Below are 21,765 nucleotides of genomic sequence, written 5' to 3'. Positions count from 1 at the left end.
TTTTCTCTTTCTCGCACCGCCCCCGCCGCCGGGTGCGGGCTGTGGCGGGAGGGGTCCGGCCCGCGGGAACGGCGTGGCTCTGCCGCAGGGGCGCACGGCCGCGCTGTCAGCGCACAGCCGCGGGCCGGCTTTACACCGGGAGATGTCGGCGGGCACGGCGAAGGGCAAAACACGGACAACCGGCCTCCCAGTCCCGAGCGCCGGCACACCGCCTCGCAGTCGGGCAGGGGCTGCTGCTGCTGCTGCCGCCTCCTAGGGAGCGCGGCATGGGTGTGGCCGAAGGCGCGAGGGACAACCATGTGCCCTAGCTCCAACGTTCTCCGCAATCACGCGGAACTTGGCGCTGCCGCGCTGTCACACTTGGTCACTTTTAAGGACCTTCCCCCGGCGGGCGCCGCCAGGAGTGGGGTAGAGGTGGTGGGATGCGCAGTCACCGCCCGCTCGCCCAGCGCAGCGCTCCGCACCACGCCGCTGCCGCATGACTTCCGGCCTGCGCGTGCAGCGCCGCTCTCCCGGAAGCGGAAGTTCGGTGAGGCGGCGGTTGCGGAGGGGCACCGTTGCCGTGAGGGGCGTGCGGCCGTAGCGGAGGGGCCGGGGAGGGCGGGCAAGAGTGAGCCGCCGCCGTTGCCCCTTCCGGCCTTCTCCTCGGTGAAGGTCGCGCCCTCCACCTTCGCCATGCACCCCGTTTTCCAGAGCAGCCGGCGCGATTTCACCTTCGGACCGTGGAAGCTGAGCGCCGTCTGCACGCACATCATGAAGTCGGCGCAGGCCGAGAGGTGAGGCGGGAGCGGGCGCGGTGGGGCCGGGAGCCCGCCTGTGGGAACGGGGTACTCGAGGTACCGCCGCGTCCGGGCGGGGAGATGTCCGAACACAGCGTGCCCAGCACCTCGGGCATCTTATTTTATATTTCTCCCTCCTGAAGAGCGTGGGCTGGTTTCGTTTATGGGCGGCTGTCAGAATCTCTCGTTAACGGTGGTGGAGGTCCGGCCCTCAGCGATCGGGCACCCGCTGAGTGGAAGCGTGATTGTTGTTGATTATCTTTTAAGGCCTGTTAAGATGCTTTTATATGTGGTGCGCACGCTCCTGTAAGCTATTTTATAATAACATAAAGGACTTCATTAAAAATTGATTGTTTGCTTTCTCCTCGCAGTAGTAATTTCCACTGTTGTCGGACCATTGGATGAAACGCTGCTGTGTCAGCATTGAGTGCTTAAATCAGATTTGCTAATGTGGAACTGAACAGTTGAGCTGTTAGGGCCCTAGCTGATCTCGGTGGCAGCTGAGTTTGACAGATAATTCTAGGCTTCAGTTTCCGGAATAAGTATGTGGGGAGCTGTGAAGGAAAACTTCAGTCGTGTTACCCTCAGTGTTTCTGTTTGTGTGAGGCCACTGTCGTGAAGTTTTACACTTTCTTTTTGCATTATAAGAAGCCAAGTAAACTTCATTTTTTTTCTCTATTATAACAGCATTATGTTTATTTTTTTCAACTGCATATCTGCCTCCAAACGTATGGAATGGTGTTACTCTTGTTTGTATTCTGTGCTCAATACGTACAATAATCTTCACTAAGTGTTTTTCCCTAACAATCCCACAGTTTTAGTAGTTGCAGGTAAGAAAACTTAAATTGCGTGTTTTACTGATTCCTCTGTAAAGAGGATTCAGCATTCACTTGAGCAATGCCTGTGTTCTGCAGGAGAAGGGCTGTTACTGCAGTACTCCATTTTTTCTGACATGTTTGTGAAGACATTTCACAAAATGCTGTCTCTTAAAAATGAAGATCTTAGGAATCAAGTTCAGGAGAATGTTAACTCTTTTCTTTAATCAAGAGACAGAGCTGAACTGCTGGTCTAGAAATCAGGCTACCTGCTGTACGCATCTTTTTTTCTGCTCAGTTTCTTTCAGTGTTAGCTATTTTAAATTAAGCAGTTTCCTCTATAACATTCAGAAATTATCTTTGTCCTTGTAGATGATTTTCAGGGTTGCTGAGATGATCACAATGTGTTGAAAATGTAGAAAAGCAAAGGTACAATGGTTATGGGACAAGCTCTTTAATCTTAATGAATGAAGCACCTAGTGGTAGGGAGGGAATGGTGGAAGTGTATAGAGCATATATTTTGCTAAACAATGTCTGTGTGTGCATAGAGCTGTATGTATAAAAATGACGTAAATAAAAAGTGAGCTGGAATGGCTTTATATTTTCTGCAGTGATTGTATTTATTCTATTCACAAAGTTCAACTGGTTCCACAGCATTCATGCATGGAGGTTATGAATACCAGCGTGTGTTTTCTACAAAGCTGGGAAGTCAGTAGAGCAGTAGACTCACAGAATCACAGAATGGCCTGGGTTGAAAAGGACCACAGTGACCATGTAGTTTCAACCCCCCTGCTATGTGTAGGGTCACCAACCAGCAGACCAGGCTGCCCAGAGCCACATCCAGCCTGGCCTTGAATGCCTCCAGGGATGGGGCATCCACAGCCTCCTTGGGCAACCTGTTCAGTGCGTCACCACCTCTGTGTGGAAAACTTCCTCCTAATCTCTAACCTAAACCTAAAGTACATGTGTGTTCTGCACTGTGCTTTTAATATGCTCTGCCGTGGTTGTTTTCACGCTCTGTTTTGTACCAAGGATGGTGGTATGGGCTGCTGTAACGAGTTTAAACTTGCTGACAATAAGTACCCTTTCATAAAATTTTCTGACCATCTGCAAAAGTGGTTCTTGGTTCATCCAGAGGTTTGTCTGCAGTAGGCTGAAAGCTGCTGCTTAATCCTTATCATTTTTATTTTTATTTTTAATCCTTTGTGAGGCTTTTTTACTCTCCTGATGGAGAAGACACGCTTTAGAAATAACCTTATGGCAGAAAAGTCACTTAGGATCAGTGATTCTGTAATTCATGTCAAATGATTAACTGGGAAGGTAACAGTGTTTTTAAGACATACTGATGGTGTGTCTTGTCAATTACTGCGGTCTAGAGAATACTTATGAACAGGTTGTTTTCACTCAGCTATAGCTGACCGATGTCTCCTTATTGGACTTTTTTTTTTCTTTGCAGACTGGCTGAAGAATTACAGATGCCTTCCCTGCCAGAGATGATGTTTGGAGACAATATCTTGAGAATACAGCATGAACGTGGTTTTGGAATTGAGTTCAATGCAACCGATGCTTTAAAATGTGTCAATAATTGCCAAGGTATGATCAAAGTGGCTTGCGCAGAGGAGTGGCAGGAGAGCAGGTACAGTATTTTATCACCACTGGGCAAGTATTGGTGCATTGTATGCAAAACTGTTATAAAGTAGTAAAAGCAACAGACAACTCCTGAAAACTGTGTTGTATTTAGTTCTGCCATTGATGCAATCAGCGTGTGATGGCAGAAGTCATTTTGGGGTTTTTTTGCCCTCATCATCCTATCTCAGTTACTCAGTGTCAGCTGCGTTTTTCAATTGCTTCCTGGCTTTCTTCAAACTTAGTGCATGTTTAACGTGGTTTAGTTCTGTTTGTGTTTATTCAAATTCATGTTACAAGAGAGTGTGTACTGGTGTGTAGAAGTGCAGAATGCTGTAGTTCAACTTCTTAGCCTTAGGACCATAGCAGGCAATCATGTGCATGAGAACTTGTTCTGTTTAGTATTTACCAAATGAGTGGCAGAGCTCCTAGGAATAAGTTGAGAAGAGAAATGAAAGCTGTCTTAAAAACTGGTAATATTGTTAATTATTGCTGTGTGTTGTCAGCAGAATAATTTCTGCCTGCTTACTGAAGAAGTGACTGTGAACTACAGACTTCTCAACAGCTCTTAAAAATCTTCATTTTTGACTCATAAGCCTGAGGCAGTGTTAGCAGAGGAATTTGGGTAATGGTTTTCTAATCCCTTATGATAACAGCTGTTGTGGAAGAACCAATACTGTGTGCTTTAAGTCTTGACATCATCAGTCCAGTACAGGCAATACTGCTCTTTTTCTCAGATAGTTAGGACATGAGTGTGGAAATCATAAAACCTTATGTGAGGTTGTAAGTTTTTAATAATTACTACAAAGTGCGCTGTTTTCTTTTTCACTTCTTGAGGAGTGAGACTGAGCACACTAAGGAAGTCGTCAAGCCTTATGATTGGACTTACACAACTGACTACAAAGGAACATTGCTGGGAGACACTGCAACACTAAAGGTAAGTGTTTTTCCCTTGTTGCCTGCTGATTGCGTGTTGTTTCAGTCAAACACAGAGCACTTTTTTGAAGCTGTCAGTGGGCTTTTACAAATTCTTCATGGTTCTTCGTTTCTGACTTCAAAGTATATCTTGAGGTTTTTCATGTTTCTCATCATATTCTCTTAATCAAATCATAGCTCATTAAAAAAAACTTCAGGTTTGATAGTTTTGTTTTGTTTGTTTTTCAACAGTAGATCCTCATATTTAAGGGACAGGCCCTCTCTTGACTTTATTTTAAAATAAAGCTGAAGTTCCCAGCTTCTCGTTGCTGTGTACAGATTGCTTGCTACTAAGCAGATAATGTGTGTTACTTCACAAGGATTGTGTTGGTTACAGATCACTAGAGTTGCTCTGGAATCAAATGTGCAGCATAAAAGTGATCTGTCTTGTTGGCTTCTGGTCTTTAGGCAGCAGAAACGTATGAGCACATGTAGAGCACAAGATGGAAAAGCTCTGGTTACTTGATTTCTCATTTCTTTATTGGAATTCAGGGTTTGCAGTTGGCTAGAAATGCCAATTGCATAGAAAACTGTTTGCAACCCAGAAGGTCTCAAACACACATTAAGCATGAGGTGTCTGAATACTTCCACATTCAGCATGCTGCTGAAGGCTACAAAACCTGTACTCAGATGACTGTTTATTTAGAACTTTCCATTCTTGATTATTGCTTTGCTCAATGTTTTCTCTTGGAAACTTTGGCTTCAATTTTACCTTTGCCTTTTAGAATTTTGGGTGTATTAAGCCTAGTGCTCTGAAAGCTTCTCCCTTTGGAAAGCTAGCAAATGGAGGATTTTAAAGATCAGGACAAACTTTGTGCAGTTTGACAGCAAATTAGTGCACTAACTATTCATCTTTTTCTTGAGGTTGTTCCTACGACAGAGCACATAAATACAGAGAAGTTGAAAGCCAGGGAACAAATCATGTTTTTTGAAGAAGTACTTCTGTTTGAAGACGAACTTCATGATCACGGAGTGTCAAGTTTGAGTGTAAAAATAGTGAGTACTGAGAGGTGAATACAAGAGGCTTGGTGACCTGATGTAGCATGATGTAGTTACTCCTTTGCATTTTATTCCTTTTAGAATTTAAATTTAAAATGAAAAATTCTTTATTCTTGCTCTTAAAAATAGAGTTATTGAAAACTGTTATATTGAAATCTTTTTGTCGCTTGCTTTGGGGAGCTTGTCAGTTGCTTGTCCATCTTCCTTTCTGCGTCCCTAGGCTCCACAGAAACAGCCTGCTCTGCTGCCCAGTGATAGCTGTAGTGTATCGCCAACCTGTTACGAGTTTTACTACTGAAAGCTCACTCATGTAGTCCTACATTGTACATTTCTGACACAAATAAACACAGAGTAAGACTTTGTAATATGCTGAATAGCACATCTTTATATTTCCAGAGAGTCATGCCTTCCAGCTTTTTTGTGCTGTTGAGGTTTTTCTTGCGAGTTGATGGAGTGCTGATCAGGATGAATGACACGAGGCTTCACCATGAGGTAAGCCCTCATTCACCATTATGACTGTTTTACAGATGCTCACTTGCAATATTGCTTTCAGAGAAGAACTGCTGATATTCCTGTACTTCAGTACTGATGCTGTGGGGCATAGAGGTTACCCAAACTGAACTTTCAGATTAATTTTGTTATGGTGGTGCTGAAGAGTAGCAGCTAAGTGGTAGGTGTTATCAGAGCAGAGTAGCCTATAGCTTATGCTAAATAATGATTAAAATATATGTGACATATCTCTGTGACTATATCAGACACAGAGAGGCAGTACAAGTTAAAAAATAGACAACAGTAAGTGGTGTGATGTTGTTGTTATGGGGTTGGGTGTTTTTTTTTGGTTTTGGCTTGTCTAGTATTATGACTGCAAGTTTAACCTTGCAGAGAACTACCTATGCTATGCTGAAGTGAAATATCCCATAAATAAGACAGAACATAGCAGGTTTGCTTATTTTGTCCAGCTGATAATGAAGTGATGCAGGAGTTCTGAGAGAAGGCTGACAAACGCATTCAGTCATAGATATTCAAGTTGTTGCATGCAAAAAGGTGACTCTTGGAGAAGATGCCATTCTTTGTCTTTGGGAGTGTGAATGTACATTTCTGCTGAAGGGCTGTGATCAGTCACATTCAAATGTTTCCTGAATTCAGTGTTTTCACAATGCTGATTTGCACTCTGATAATTTTGTAATGAATTTTTGTAATTCTTTTCCCTGCAGTCTGACAAGGCTTATATGTTGCGAGAATATACATCGAGAGAAAGCAAAATATCGAGTTTAAAGGTATTACATTTTTAATGTTTTCCTTGTCTGCTTTTTAGCATTCTTTTATGGTCCACACAGAAAATACTGTCTGTCAGTAATGCTTTGGAAAGATTGGTAACCTAAGCAGGGGGAAGATCCTTTTGTGTGTGCAGTTTTTATCTTAGGGATTTCAAGGCAGGTTGCTCTTTGTAGACGACTCAGTGACCACATTTACAGTATATGGGATTGGGTTACTTTTTCTACTTTTCAGTTAACAGCTGTTTTCATTATTATTTTAGAACTATTCAGTCACAAAATCAGGTAGCGCACTTCCCGTGATGTTGAGTTTCAACACTGGCTGTGTGCTCACGACCTGTACTAGAACTCAGAATCTGTTTGCTGCTGCAGATTCATTTTTTTTTTTTTCTCAGAATAATTTCAACAGCTTACCTTAAAACCCAAGCAGTAGCTCAGAATCGTTTGTGGCACATTTCCAGTTGTAGTGTTGACTTATTATTCTTTACCCAATGTATGATTTTTAGGTACTCTCCCTTTTCTCTTCACCTGTAAAATGTAACTAATGTGATACTAATGTTTTGAGGGAATACTTTTGCACGATTATTTTCTCCTTATCATTTTTCAGCAATATGCAATCCCTAATTAAGGCAATTAAATCAGGCGTGATCTTTTTGATAGTTTGGTGGCTTCTGAAATACAGGTAGTTGATCTAGGTTTGGTTTCAACCTCGTACTTCATATTGCTTTTGTGTTCCTTAGATCAGCTTCAGTAGGTAAAGGAGAAAAGAATTCTCAAGTCTGAATGAATTGAAGTTGCAGTATAATTCCTTGCATGTTATGGGGAATCTGACAGGTTGTATTTAAATAGCTCTACACTTCTTGCTTACAGGATGTTGTTAGAAAGTAGTGCACTCAGTGTAGGTTGTGGTTGTTTTCTTTTGTCCTGACAAATGTCTGTGTGTGAAGCTACATCATCTGCAGGGAAAGATGTTAATGAACTTAGACCAATTAATTTCTTTTAACGCGAAATTAAAATCCACTCAGTTACTGTGCCATATAAATAGCTAAACACTGTCTGTAGTGGACTTCTTCAAACTAAGACTGATGTTGAGATATCAATATCAATTATCATTTGCTCCAGGGAGTGTATAGCAATGGCCAGAAGACATTAAACATGAAATCCCTTGTGGCCGTCCTGGTCTCATCCAAAATTAGACTCTCAAAGAGACAGTGTGCAGCAGTGAAGTCATGAACATTGTAGATGTTCTGGAACGTCTCTGACTTTTGTGTGAAGATAAAATCTGCTGCTTAGAAATATGAAATACTTTTCCCTAACCTACTGATGGCACTCAAGAAGTAAGAGATTGTATGTGTTATATCTGAAGTAATAATCTAAATTTCTCTGTGCCATGTGACTTTGAGGTGTTCAAATCAGGTAAAGATCAGCTGTCCATAAGTATTTGTTTTTTGGAATCTTTTTCCTTCCTTTTTGTTCATTTCATGTAAACTTTTTGCTCCTTAGCATGTGCCACCTTCCCTGTTCACGGAACCTAACGAGATCTCTCAGTATCTACCCATAAAGGAGACAATATGTGAAAAACTAGAATTCCCAGGGACGCTGGAATCTAATAATCCAGAGGCATCACTGGAAACCACGTGTGTTAAGTCAAAATAAATGTGACTTTATATGGACTGAATTAGACTGGAGATGGTGTGATCATGTAGGCATTACTGAGGGGGGGCAGTTTCACTACTAGTGGAATAAAGAATTTGGCTATTTTTTCTGTAGCCCTGAAAAAAAAACCAGAACTCATTTCAAGAAGGTTTTGCTAATGTTTGTTCTATCTTGTTTTTTTGTTTCTTTTAAACCTGTATCTGGAGTTAATGATAGAGCAGTGGTAAATTAGTCTTCAATGGTACTGGACATGGACTTTCACAGTGGAAGAGTGTGGGTTCTGCTCATTTCACCAGTGAGGCAGGCCTATTGACTGGGCCCTCCAACGCAAACGCTTCCATGAAAGATTCTGTTAGTCTCGGTATCTGAAGCAGCAATATTAGTCATAAAATTGGCATAATTTTATTTCTATGAGGTAATCATCTACAGTAAAAATTGATAAACAAAATTCCTCTGCATATGTTTTAAGCTTTCAGTCCTAAGAGATAGATTTTTGCTTGGCTTCTACTTCAAGCTGATAACCCATCGAGTTACTTCTTGGCTGAGGAAAAAGGACATCGATTGTCTTCAATCCCTCCAAGATGCTGGTATTTGCAGTTTGAGAAAGAGGAGCTTATGTAGCTTCAAAAGGATGCTAGCATGTATTCCAGATGCATATTTTTGGTTTATTTAAAATCTCTAAGTTCTGGTATCGATAGGAGTGTGATCACATGTGCAGTCACTATTCTAACTTCACATTTTGTGGATTAAACTTTAAGTAATTCTGTTGCTTTTGGAAACTTTAAATTACATCAAAGGTTTGGTCTAAGACTGGGGGAGTTAAACGGTCTTGTCCAAGTTTGCTGCTTACACTCAGTGAAGTGCAGGAAGCTGAGGACTGTGGCAAAAAGCAGGCCTTTTGATTTGACAGGGTCTGATAAGAATGTGTACATTCTGATGTCCTGGACTGTTTTAATTAAAAATGTTCATATTCTACACTGCGTGTCTTCAAACAAGTTTTGGGGGTGGGTTGTTTCAATTAATGATGTCTTTTGAGAAACAGTTTTCATTTAAGAAAATGCTGATGTTTTTATTTAAAAAACAAAAGAAAAAGAAAAGAAAAAAGTGCTCTACTATTTAAGTGACTGCACTTGTTTCCTAAAGGCTGTAGTGTCAGGACAAAGCATTTATCTGGCTGTAAATGAATGCAGAGTGGAAGCGATCCGTATTTGTCTGGACATAGAATATTATTGAGGTCCCCTCCAGTGGTAGAGGGATGTGAGCGGGGAATGAAAAGGAAGGGAACAACAGAGTGAAAGTTTGTTGGTAGGAGCATATCGGGGCACTTTTCCTATAAGGATTTATTATTTTATGTGCCTTACTGGCTTATAAAAGCGCAGTCTAAAGCCAAAGCTGGCAGTGATTGAGAGGAGAGCTGATGTGCCAACACAAAGGAAACTGTATCTGCATTCAGTAATGAAAATTACGGTTTGGGTTTATGCAGTGATGCAATACGAAGCTCCACTGAGCTCAGGTCTAGATGGGGGGGGACCTGTGGAACTGACAGCTGATGTTGAGAAGGGTGCTCAGTATGTGTAGTTGATGTGTATTTACCTCCTCCGTCGTATTTACTAATCTGTGACCTATTGATGCAGTTGTCTTGAATGGACTTGAATCCTGAGTATATATCTCTGATAGCCATCTGTTTTGGGTGCTGTGCATTTAAATGGAACACAAACATTGGAGAAATCACAAGGACACATTTAGAAAGTCGGTTACCACGAAGTAGAACACGGAGCACCACTCCTGCCTCTGTTACGCCGCACAGACGATCAAGAAGCAGCGAGGGAAACTCTGGTACAGCTTCACCAGAGGAAGGTACTGCTGTGGATACGTGATGCTGGGAGGAGGCGCGGGGTGATTCTCCAGCCGTTCTGAAGCGAGCCGAACGTACGGCAGTTTATATTCCCACTTGTATGTTAATAAATAAAATATACCTGACGTTTCACGGCTCTGTTCTCGACTGAGCAAAACAAACTGAAGTAACGGCACGCGCTGCTGCGCCCGGTGCAGGAAGGGCACCTGCACGGCGGGAAGCTCCTCCATTTCCCGCCCCGTCCGCGCGGCGCCGCTCGCCGCCCTCAGCGGCTTTCAGAAGCCGGGCGGCGGGGATGGGCCGTCCCGCCCCTCCGACTACGCGCCCCGGCAGGCTCCGCGCCGCCGCGCCTACCTGCGCCCGGCAGGTACGGAAGGGCCAGCGGCCGCGCGGGGCCTGCCGGGGCGTGTAGTTCCCGGGGCGGAAGGGAAGAGCCGCCCGGCCGCGGCATGGACAAGCTGAAGCGGGTGCTGAGCGGCCGGGACGCGGAGGAGCCCGGCGCTCTGACGGAGGTAACGCCCCGCTGCCGGCACCTGCCGCCCTGCTGTGGCCGCCGCCTCGGGGAAGCCGCCGGGCCGCTCCTCGGCCTCTGTGCCGCCGGGCCTCTGCTGCCAGCCGGCGTCGCTTCGAGCCGCGGCCCCCGGGAAGCTCAGGCACTCGGGGTTGTGTTGGTAACTAACGGCGGTAACGCGCACCTTCTGCACCCTCGTTTCCAGGTTATCGACGCGACTTCGTTGGGTTGGGGCACCCGAGTGAAAGGCTTCATCGCGTGCTTTGCGTTGGGATGCGTGTTCTCCCTGTTGGTAAGCGCTGATTGTTCAGAGCTGGGGAGGGCCCGCGAGGATCTGTACCCCGGCTGAGGTTTCTGGGTCTCTGAGAGCACCACGCTCGGTTCCAGTTAGATACAGCACGCTAATCATTAACAAGAACGCTAACTCACGCACTTTTCTCTTTTTCTTCTCCTTTTTAGGGCAGTTGTCTGCTCTGGGTACCAAGAAAAGGGCTGATTCTCTTTGCAGCATTTTACACGTTGGGGAACATTGCATCGATTGGAAGGTAATGATTTTTTATGTTAGTTTTCTAATAAAGGTGACAAGCTGGACTAGGTGTGGAAGTAGTAAAAACCAACCTGTTTGCATGTGCACATTTGTTTATGGAGATTCAGAGAATCACAGAATGGCCTGGGTTGAGAAGGACCACAATGATTATGTAGTTTCAACCCCCCTGCTGTGTGCAGGGTCACCAACCAGCAGACCAGGCTGCCCAGAGCCACATCCAGCCTGGCCTTGAATGCCTCCAGGAATGGGGCATCCACAGCCTCCTTGGGCAACCTGTTCAGTGCGTCACCACCTCTGTGAGTGATTGTTCTCTTTTCACTAAAAAGAACAGCACCTCCCTAATAGCACTGTGAAAGAAAGTACTGTGAAGACATTTTTTACTCATCCATTACAAAAACAACAAAACACAACACCAAAGGCTCGAAGTCATGCATTGAGCATTGCAGTTTTTAGTTTTTGGAGGTGTGTTTTTTACCCCTCAGGATAATGATACTTCTTTGCCATTTTGCCTTTGATAACAGCACCGTGTGTTTGTGAGCTCTGTCTTAGCAAACACCTCTGTGTTACAGTGGGACTGTCTGATAATCTTTCCTGCTTGTTGTAAAGGTTCTTTTCTCCCCTTTCTTTTGTTGTGCACTGATTTCTGTAACAACATTGTGTGCTGGTATCCCATGTGACAGGAGAAAAGTTTACAAAATAACCGCCCTTCATCACAAATCTGGCTTGGTTTCACTTTTGCCTTTCACACCTTACGCGTTCATCTTGTTTTGTTTTTCTGTTTCACAGCACTCTCTTTCTTATGGGACCAATGAAACAATTGAAAAGGATGTTTGAGCCTACCCGATTGATTGCTACTATTGTTATGTTAGTAAGTATCAAAGGAATCAGTTTTAACTTACAGAATCACTAATGCTGGAAAAGACCTCTAAAATCATGCAGTCCAACCATCCATCTAGCACCAGTATTTCCCCACTAAACCACATCCCTTAATACAACATCTAAATGTTTCTTGAGCACCTCCAGGGATGGTGACTCACCTCCCTGGGCAGCCCTTTCCAGCACCCAGCTATTGAGCCCTTCCTTGTAGGATGATCTGTGTCTCAGGATGTGTTGTGGGTGGAGTTCTTTCTTCATCTGTACAGTGTGGTGAAAAGGTGTGTGTAGCACCAGCACTTTCTTGTAAGAAATGGCTGAACCAAAGCCCAATTGTAACACCAAATAAGCATTAAGCATCTGTAGCTGCTGTGTGTAATCCTGCACAAACATTCTTAGGGTGCTTGAGGTCGTGTCGTGGTGTTTTCTTGTTGCTTGAAGATGAAAGGTAGGAAACTAATTTTCTTAAAAGTTGCACAGTGGAAGTTGCTAGATGTGTCTTATCTTGCATTTTGTATTTCTTGTATTTTGTATTTCTTTATTCTCCAGATCATTTGCTTTAAAAAAAACTGTGTTGGTATTTCCAACCTGCTAAAATATTTGTTTCTGACAGCAAAGGGAAATGGAATCTCTGTGCTGTGGTGATCTTGGATTAAAAATAATGCCATCCCAGTTGGCTGATAGCTTCAAGTTTTGAAACTCATGTGGCACAACAAAATGACAAATGCAGCATTCAGCTGAAGTCAGCCCTTCCAGTTGTTTTCATCTTCTGAAGATGGCAATTGTGGACAATCTTTTATTGTGGGGAAGCGTTGCTGGTAATTCTCAGAGTTCCTCTTGTTTATCAGGTTTTTTAAGCTCTTGTACTTTCTGTTGGAGAGTCTAGAATCTAGAAGGTTATTTAATTTGCAGGAAACTCCTCCCATTATTCAGTGTGAATGTCTTCAGAACATTTGCTTGATATCTGTGTTTTGTGGTTTGTATTTAAAACTCTGTGAGGCTACAGACAGCACAGACAGCTTAGGACACTGACCATGTATGCTGACAGATCAGCAGCAGTCAGGAAACCATTGTGTGGTGTGTTTGTGCAGTTAGGCTTCTTGGAGTCAGGAGCATGCCTGGAATGCACAGTGGAATAGAGGTAGTAGGTGTATGATGCAGTATGTACACCAACACACAAATAATGGGAAAACTACATATAATGCTGGTAATCATGGTTGAGGTAGTGTGTGTGATTTCTTTGGCAGTACATATGCTGCTGTCTTGCATATGCACTAGTGCATGTGTCTTTTTTTTTTCACTCACATGGAAGAACACACGTTACAGTCTGCAGTAGCACAACAGTAGGTGTGCATTGCAAATGTCTTTAACTTTCTGCTGAAGAAAGGTGAAGTATCAGCATCTGCCATAGCTAAACAAACTGCGACGTCTTAATTTGAAAATGAAAACATGAACTAAAAAGTATCTTCTGTTAAAGCTAATAGTAAAATAGGAGATAATCCAAAATGGATTACCACTTCCCAAAGACATAATGTAACAATGTGAAAAGAAAACATAGCAGAGTGGTTGTGGTGGGCTCTGTGTTTAAACAGGGACGTTACAAAGCAATACCTGAAAGCACTTTAAAGTGTGTTGTGGCTTTAATTGACAAGAATTTTTAAAAAGAGTGAAAAGGATGATCCAGGGAACTACCAGTGTGCCAGCCTCACCTCTGTGCAGGGGAAGTTCATGGAGCAGATCCTCCTGGCATCTGTGCTGAGGTACATGGAAGTAGGAGGTGATACAGGATAACCAGCATGGCTACAGCGAGGTCAGGACCTTTTTATGTTGGTGTAACTGCATCAGTGGACAGGGAAGAGTCACTGATGTCATCTGTCTGGACTTCAGTAAGGCCTGTGACACAGTACCTCACAGCGTCCTTCTCTCCACATGGGAAAGATATGGATTTGATGGGTGGATTGTTTGATGAATGAGGAACTGGTTGTGAGACCCTTCTCTGAGAGTGGTCGGTGGCTCAATGTCTGGATGGACAAGCTGTGTCCCTCAGGGGTCTGTACTGGGACCAGTGCTTCTTTAACATCTTCATCAATGACATCAACATTGGGTCTGAGTGCATCCTCAGCAGATTTGTGGATGACACCAAGCTGTGTGGTGTGGTCAACATGCCGAAGGGGCAAGATGTCATGTAGTGGGACCAGGACAGGCTTGAGCAGTGAGCCCAGGTCAACCCCGTGAAGTTCAACAAATTGAAGTGCAAGGTCTTGCACCTGGGTCATGGCAACCCCCACTGTCAGTGTATTCCCCACAACTGGAGGATGTAAGGATGGTACACAGCCCTGCTAGAAAGGACCTGAGGGTACTGGTGGATGGCAAGCTGGACGTGAACAAACGATGTGCCCTCACAGCCCGGAAAGCCAGCTATATCCTCCTCAGCATGGCCAGCAGGTTGAGGGAGGTGATCCTGCCTGTGCTGGTGAGGCCTCACCTGGTGTACTGCACCCAGATGTGGAGTCCTCAGTACAGCAGAGACATAGACCTGTTGGAGTGTGTCCAGAGGAGGGCCACAAAAATGATCCAAGGCATGGAACACCTCCCATTATGAAGACAGACTGAGAGAGCTGGGGCTGTTCATCCTGGAGAAGACCTGAGAGCGGCCTCTTAGTGTTTAAAGGAGGCTGTAAGAAAGAAGACAGACTCTTGGAGGGTCTGTGGTGATAGGACAAGGGGAAATGGTTTCAAACTAAAAGAAGAGAGATTTAGTTTGGGTATAAGGAGAAAGTTTTCATGGTAAGAGTGATGCGGCACTAGAGCAAGTTGGAGGTGGTGGTGTCCTTGGAGACATTCAGGGTCAGGCTGGATGGGGTTCTGAGCAACCTGATGTAGCTGTAGATGTCCCTGTTCATTGCAGGGAAGTTGGATTAGATAACCTTTAAGGGTCCCTTCCAACTCAAAATGATTCTATGATTCTACTAATACCTCTAGTTTCAAGACAGTAATGGCCTTAAGAATGAACAAGTAATGTGACACGTACAGAGGCAGAAGAAAGAGTCTTAACTGGCAAGTCTTATGCTAAAAGCTGAAATGCAGTGAATGCCTGTTCCACTGAAAAGTGTATGAGGAGAAGAAGCAGGAAACACTGGTGTTGCACAAGTGTGGAAGTCTGCTGCTCTTGCTCCTTTGCAGGCATGAATGTGTTGTCTGGAGATACCAGACTGGTGTTTTCTCATTGCTTCAAAAACACAGTAGTACGAGTGTTTTAAATAAAGGGAACTCTCATACCTCGTTGGATAGAACTATGAAATGATGTTATCTGTCTCTGAAGGAACCTATTGCACTGTTAGAATATCTATGAAAACTGGAGAGTTGTTTGTATGTTTAATAGAAATCATTTGTTTTCTTCCAGTTGTGTCTCATATTAACGCTGTGTTCTGCTTTTTGGGTGAGTACTTGAGTCCTGTATGTACATATATATACTGGAGTATATTTAAAAAATGAGAATCTTGCATGGTTGTCTTACTGGCTGCTGTGTTTCCTCCCCTTCTTCCTGCCCTTCTCCCTCAGTGGCGTAAGGAAGGACTCGCGCTCCTTTTCTGTATCTTGCAGTTTTTTGCCTTGGCATGGTAAGTGATCTCCCTTATGCATGCCCCTCACTTGGCATTAGGTGTAACAGAAAGTAAAGAGGTGGATTTGAGCTTGTATGTATGAAAGGGTAGGAAGATTTTGTACCCTGGATGCAAGATAGTGCACCTATGAAGAGGTGAGATATGGCTGCTCTTTGTTCTCTCCTTCCACTTCTGGAGGTTCCTTTTGAATGCATTTAATTTCTGTGAGCTTAAGTAAAACTTCTTTTTCTTTTGTCTTTTAGTCAATTTGATGCTTACTTCGCTTAGTATTCTGCTTTTAGAGACTCTGTACATGTTAGGTCAGATGATCCAGATGTGCCAATCAAGTTAAGCATCAGTTTTCTTTAAGTTACCATATTCTCTGTAAAAAGCCATTGAATTAGTACAGGAGCGGGTAGGGAGCTTTACCCAGCCCTCAAAAGCAGTCTTATCTCCCTGTAGGTGTTGGAATACCAGGGCAGCTTGGGGCTGCTTGGAACACTGTTTCACATGCCTCTGCAGTGTGCCCTCTGATTTTGCCATTTCTCACTGTGGCTGAGCTAAGGTTACTTGCAAGAATGTTCCTTCCTTTTCCTCACAACATCAGGGCTTCACTTGGGTTGTGTATCTTGCAGCCCTCTGTTTAGAGCAACACAGTTATGCTTTTTGTGACTCCAGCATAAGCTGACGAGTAACCTTTACAATGTTCCATCTTAGGTACAGCATTTCCTTCATACCATTTGCAAGGTAAGTTTCTCTGCTCCCATCCCTTTTGTCATCTTGAAGCTTCATGGTACCCAAGATTACTATGTGGGAGCATTGTGATGTGTGGATTTAAGCTTTTCTACCGCAGTGTTTTAGGAGGAGGAAATACTCGTGATTGCTTAAAAATGGGACTAAGCATATTCTCTGGTGGGGAAACACGACTTAAGTGTAACAAAATGAGAGGGCTTCCTGTGAAAATATAGAAGTGAGCAGCCCATATGCTAAATTTAACGTTTGCCTTGAGAATGCCCAAATGCTGGTCCAAAATACTACTGGGCAAATGTATTCTTTTGTGTACTATTTTTTTTTCCTTCCTTCACTGTTCCCCCTGCTGTGAGCACTGTTACAGCATTTGAGCACAGTTTACGCTGCTTTCTCAGCTCTGCTCTTCCTATGGGTGCTATTACCATTGCAGCTGAGTGGGTACGGGGTGAGCAGACCTGCTTGCCTGTAATGCAGTCATGCAAGCCATGTAAGCACAATTAACAATCTCTAAAGGTGTGTTGGTGCTGCACCAGTGTGTAGTGAGTCATCCAGCAGCTAACTGAGGTGACTGTTTTTTTCTTTCTCCTGCCCATAGGGATGCTGTGAAGAAATGTGTGTCTGTCTGTCTGTCCTAAGAGGAAAGCCGGATGCTTCACAAAGTTCTAGGAAGCATAGCAGAACTATGTTAAGATCACTGTGTTTGTACTTTGCTACTTCTGTTCTAAATGAGTGCCTTTTGGCTGGTTGTTAGAGGTTAAGTGCAGTGAATGCAATTGCGTGTTTTTGGTGTCCGTGGGACAGAGCGCTCACGTGGCTAAATGAAGGTCAGCCTGGAAGAAGAACTGGGCTGAGACCCAGACTTTGTTTTGATGATTCTCATATGAAATTATTTGTTTCTGCAAAAATTAACGTGAAGTCTGTAAAATGGAGCCCTTGATTCTGGTGGGACCATGCCAGTCTAAAGGATTCCTTTCCGAAGAAGAAAAAGAAATCTGTTGCTAGCTGATTCCTGACAACTCTTGTAGTAGCCTTACATCACTTAATCTTTGCACTATTTATATCAGATAATGGAATACTGGTGCTCTTTTTCTGCCTCTCTTGCAACATGTTGGGTCTATGATATTTTCAAAAGGCTTAATTCCAAATGAAAAGGCTGTTTTAGAGTACTTATGGAATGCTTGATTTTGTTTCCTTAAGTGAAAAAAATTCATTTTCAGTTTAGATTGACAGTGTTTTCTTAAAATACATAGAGGGGACATTTTCATCTGCGAAGACTGGTTCCTGTAAGAAAAGCACTTGCAAAATTGGGTTAATCAAGTTCTTTAGTTTCCAGGAATAATGAGTTCTTTGCTAATGACTCCAGCTGAATGCAATACATTCAAGCTAGGAAACCAATTTATCACTTGACATGAGGTGGTTCTCTTCTCCCTAGCTTCAGCACAGGAGCTGTGTGAAGCTGAGGGCATGACAGCTAAGCTGAGACAGAACCTGTGTGTTTCCTTTCCCAAAGGACAAAGTCCCTGTTGATAAGGTGGAAGCAGGCTGGTGTTTAAGCAAGTCCAGGACAGGAAAAAGACATTTTCTTCTGAACCTGTGAATAAGTTAAAACTCCAATGTGTCTTTTTTGTAAGTGAAATCAATTTCATTTTTCCTAAAACTCTCTTCTGCACTCGTGAATTTCTTCTGCTCTGAGGAGGAAGTACAGCTTTCTGTTGCTTTTTTTGTGTGTTTGGGTGTTTGCTTTTTTAACCAAAGGAAGCATTCAACAGTCTTGCTGCCAGCTTCAAACAAGCACTGAATGGTCAGTATCCAGACTCCAAGGCCATTGCCCATTCTTCTAATCTTCTGAGCTATGTGTAATCTTGTACTCCCAAACCATTTCAGCGGTCTCTTGTTTAACATCTGAATGCAGGTTCCTGCTTCTACTATGTTGGATACTGTTAACTGTTCTTGCCTTTCCTATTAGCAAGTTGTCTTGCTGGAAATGATGGCTGTGAAGGTCATTATCCAGTGAACTTTAATATGATTTGAATCTTCTATCCTGATCTACATAGACTTTAGCCATCTAACTGCATTGCATTTGCATAGCAAGTCCTTGACTTGCACCACAAAGACTTTAGGCTAGCAAAAGCCTGGATCTATTCAGCAATGAAGTACAAGCCCACAGTGAAGTAGAACAATTCTGTGTGGTTCTCAGAAAGTTACTAGAAACAGAATTAACTCTACACATTAATTGTCCTTCTGATAATTTATAAAACAGTAACAACCCTCCATGAGTATCCCCTCTAAAACCAAAAAAATATCTTTTGAGGATATGAAAGGGGAACTTCAACAAGCTTTCTCTGTTTTCCAGCTGGATAGAGGTACTCTTACAAAGCCATTTGAACAGAAAAGGCCTTCTTGAAAATGTGCTACGTTGGGATGAATCAGTTCTGTGGGATGACTTCCCCAAGTGCTATTTCCTACTGCTTTTCTTCCTTTCTTTCTTTCCATAGGATTTTGAAGTTAGTGTTGAAATGACTACATTGACTATTAGTATTACTTTTTTTTAATAAGGAGTTAATTAAAGGCTCAAGAGAGACTGAGAATTAAAGAACACCTATTCGTTTTCTCTCTGACTCTGGATATCTAAATGGATGTAAGACTTTTTTTTTTTAATGAGGGAGTATGTTCAAAACCTAATGTACATCTGTCAAAGGGCCCCGTGTCAGGCTTCTGTTAGGGCTTGGAGAATATATACAGAATTCCTTTGTGTAAGACTAGTTGAAATAGAACTCTAATGCCTTTCACATCCCAGTGTTTGCTTAGTTTTAATATCTCTGGGTGTTCCCAGAGAACTCTACAAGTATAGTCTATGGTATTTTTCCTTCCCCCCCGCTTTGGGAAAGTTCTGTTAATTTGTATAATCATTCCAGGCCTATCAGCAGTCAACATAATGGAGTTTTACTTCTGTTTCGTTTGTTTTTGTTTTTTTTTTTTAATAGTTCAGATTAGGAAGAGAAAAAGGCTTTTGCTTACTCCTTGACTAGCTTTTGCAGGGCTGTAGTACCATGACTCTAGCATTTTCCTTGTAAAAACACTAGATTTGCTGCATACTGCTTTCTCTTATAGTTTGTATACTATAGCTAAGTGGGACCTTTTAGTGTTGTGAGCACAGTCACTTGGAAGTAGGAAATTTAGACTCTGGAACTGCTTCTTTCACTACCAAGAAATGGTAAACTTGAATGGATTCACACACACTATTTTAAAGCTGTAATTCCAGTTCCACAGCCACGTTTGATACAACAATAAAAAAGAACAAAGGTTTATTTGACTGTGTAGCACACGAGGCTTTAGCAATAGTGCCCATAAGGGAAGGGAATTCAAAAGGAGATGGCAAAGACATGGGTGATCGCCATAGTGCCACTAGGATTCACGTTGCCTTCTGGTGTTGTATTCTGTTCTTGTGAAGGTCAGATGGAACAGAGATTCATTTCCTTGCCAATATGTGAAAGCTACTCAGGGTTTGTCACTTCATCTACAGGCAGTTTTGATTTAAAGGTAATTCCTCTCTGTCAGAGCAAAACACTGTGGATTCTTACTCACATATTTGGTTATAGTTACACACAGGCTATTGCCAGGGTTAGCAGTAGAAGATTCTTCTATATTGTTCAGATAATTTCTGTGATTGAGAGGTAAACTAATATGAGTGTGCCCTCTTGACCGGTTTCAATCTGAATTAAGTTATACCATTTTTGTGATTAAGACTTCTATATGTTTGGAGTTGATTTCATCAGCTTTGGTTATCTGCTTACCAGGAAGCATGGTGGACTTTTTTAAAACCCTCTAGCTTTCTGTCGTAATGTCCTTCAAGGCAGGAATGTTTGTCATGTGCACTCTGCTGCAAAGAGATAACTGTGTTTAAATCATAAGGCTCCTTCCTTAATAAACTTACACACTTGCCTACAGCACTTAATTCAAGACTGACTTTCGAAAGAAAGTTGGATGCCCATCTCAGTAGAGTTTGGTGCTCTACCAGAAAGTGTTTCTTGAAAGCCTCACTGTTGGTCCACTTTCCTGTTGAATTTTGGGTTGTTTTGGTTTGTTTGGTTTTGTTTGTTTGTTGTTTTGGTTATTTTTAAGTACTGATCACTGTAAGCAAGCAGTCTTAGCATGAAATCTGCATATCTGGGATCAGCCCACTTTGCAGATACAGTAGAAATGGAAATGGCTGACAAGGGGTATTTGTTCCCATAGCACTGAGATTCAGAACATGAGAATGTGAGATTTCTTTCATCACTCCAGGGTTTTGCTCTGGTTGGTGTGATTGTGAATGCTGATGCTATCTGAGATGGTTCTACTGTGCTGATGTGAACAACTTGATCTTGCTTAGTATTTGCTGTAGTAAGACTGCCCATGAGCTGCTCCAAAACCCAAGGAAGAAATCTCTGAACTGATTTAAAAGGATTTTAAGAAATCACATGGAGAAAAAATTAGAATTCATAAGGCTTTGTTTAAATACTTAGTATGCATTGCTGGGGAGAGAGAGGAGTTGTTGCTATGGGATGGCTTCCAGCAAGGTTGCAGAAGGACGGGTCTGGATTGGATGCAACTTGTGGGTAGGTGACAGCTGTGCCTGTAATGCACTTAGGGGCTTAAGAGTGCTGCTGCTTACATGCAGTCTGAGGCTTCGTGTTCAGGAAAATCCATTGTGGAAAAACACGGATCCTTGAAGGTTGTATGCTTCTGCTGTGTACTAAGATTGAAAGAGATTTGTTGAGTTCATGAAAATGGTTCTTACTCTGTTTTGGTACTTAATCATGTTGATGAAGACAAGATGAACCCATTGCTGTTGTGGACTTCAAAACCGAGGAGGAGGATGACATATAAACACACATCTGTCTTAACTGTTTATGTTTACAGCCATAGCAAGTCCTGACCATGTAGGACAGAAAGCACAAAAATGGTATATTTTCTTAAAAGTGTGTGCCTCGCAGTCTTTTGACAACACAACATTTTTTTAACAGCTGTGGGAATTGTTTTGTAAAATAAAAACTGAACTCTCAGAATTTGACCACAACGTTTTGTATTGTTACTGATTCTATTTGTTGCTCTTTTTCTGCGTATTTGCACTGTTTGATTTCTACTTTGATAAATATCTTTTTTCATATCTTTTTCTGTAAGGAATCCCTCACTTTCGAGTGTTGTTTTTTTTCTTCAATAAAGTTGTAATTGCATTAAACAAATTGCTTTTGCAGTTAATTTGGACGTTTTAATGATGACTCCAGACGATGCTCAAATTGCTGATGAGGTGGGGGTGATACGATTATTTTTTTTAACCTCAAGTGTCAACATAATTTTGCCAACAAATTATTGATTTAGTCTGTGCTACAGAGCAAATTACTCCTCATTCCATTCTGTCAGCAAAAATTATTAGTCGTGTCTCTTTCTTTGTGAAATATGTGCATTCTGAATACTGCAAGTAAAAAAAAAAACAAATCAGTGATTTAAAAATGCACATGTC

General features: G+C 42.6%; 2 protein-coding genes across 2 annotated transcripts; both read left to right on the top strand.

The window, feature by feature from the left end:
- The first annotated feature begins 282 nt into the window (after positions 1–282).
- Positions 283–9,099, top strand: TIPRL (TOR signaling pathway regulator). Its single transcript, XM_048940604.1, has 7 exons — positions 283–776; positions 3,051–3,230; positions 4,058–4,157; positions 5,060–5,191; positions 5,591–5,686; positions 6,409–6,471; positions 7,972–9,099. Exons 1-7 carry the CDS (start codon positions 298–300, stop codon positions 8,122–8,124), a joined length of 1,203 nt encoding a protein of 400 aa, XP_048796561.1. The 5' UTR covers positions 283–297; the 3' UTR covers positions 8,125–9,099.
- A 1,173-nt stretch (positions 9,100–10,272) lies between these two features.
- Positions 10,273–19,244, top strand: SFT2D2 (SFT2 domain containing 2). The gene is made up of 8 exons (XM_048940612.1): positions 10,273–10,491; positions 10,696–10,782; positions 10,950–11,035; positions 11,824–11,905; positions 15,314–15,349; positions 15,472–15,530; positions 16,230–16,259; positions 16,858–19,244. The coding sequence occupies exons 1-8, from the start codon at positions 10,429–10,431 to the stop codon at positions 16,895–16,897; spliced, it is 483 nt and encodes a 160-aa protein (XP_048796569.1). The 5' UTR covers positions 10,273–10,428; the 3' UTR covers positions 16,898–19,244.
- The last annotated feature ends 2,521 nt before the right edge of the window (positions 19,245–21,765 follow it).

Source organism: Lagopus muta, chromosome 1 (genome assembly GCF_023343835.1).
Source record: "Lagopus muta isolate bLagMut1 chromosome 1, bLagMut1 primary, whole genome shotgun sequence".
Classification (NCBI taxonomy): domain Eukaryota; kingdom Metazoa; phylum Chordata; class Aves; order Galliformes; family Phasianidae; genus Lagopus; species Lagopus muta.
The sequence above is the reverse complement of the archived record's forward strand: the minus strand, read 5'-3'. Positions and strand labels throughout refer to the sequence as shown.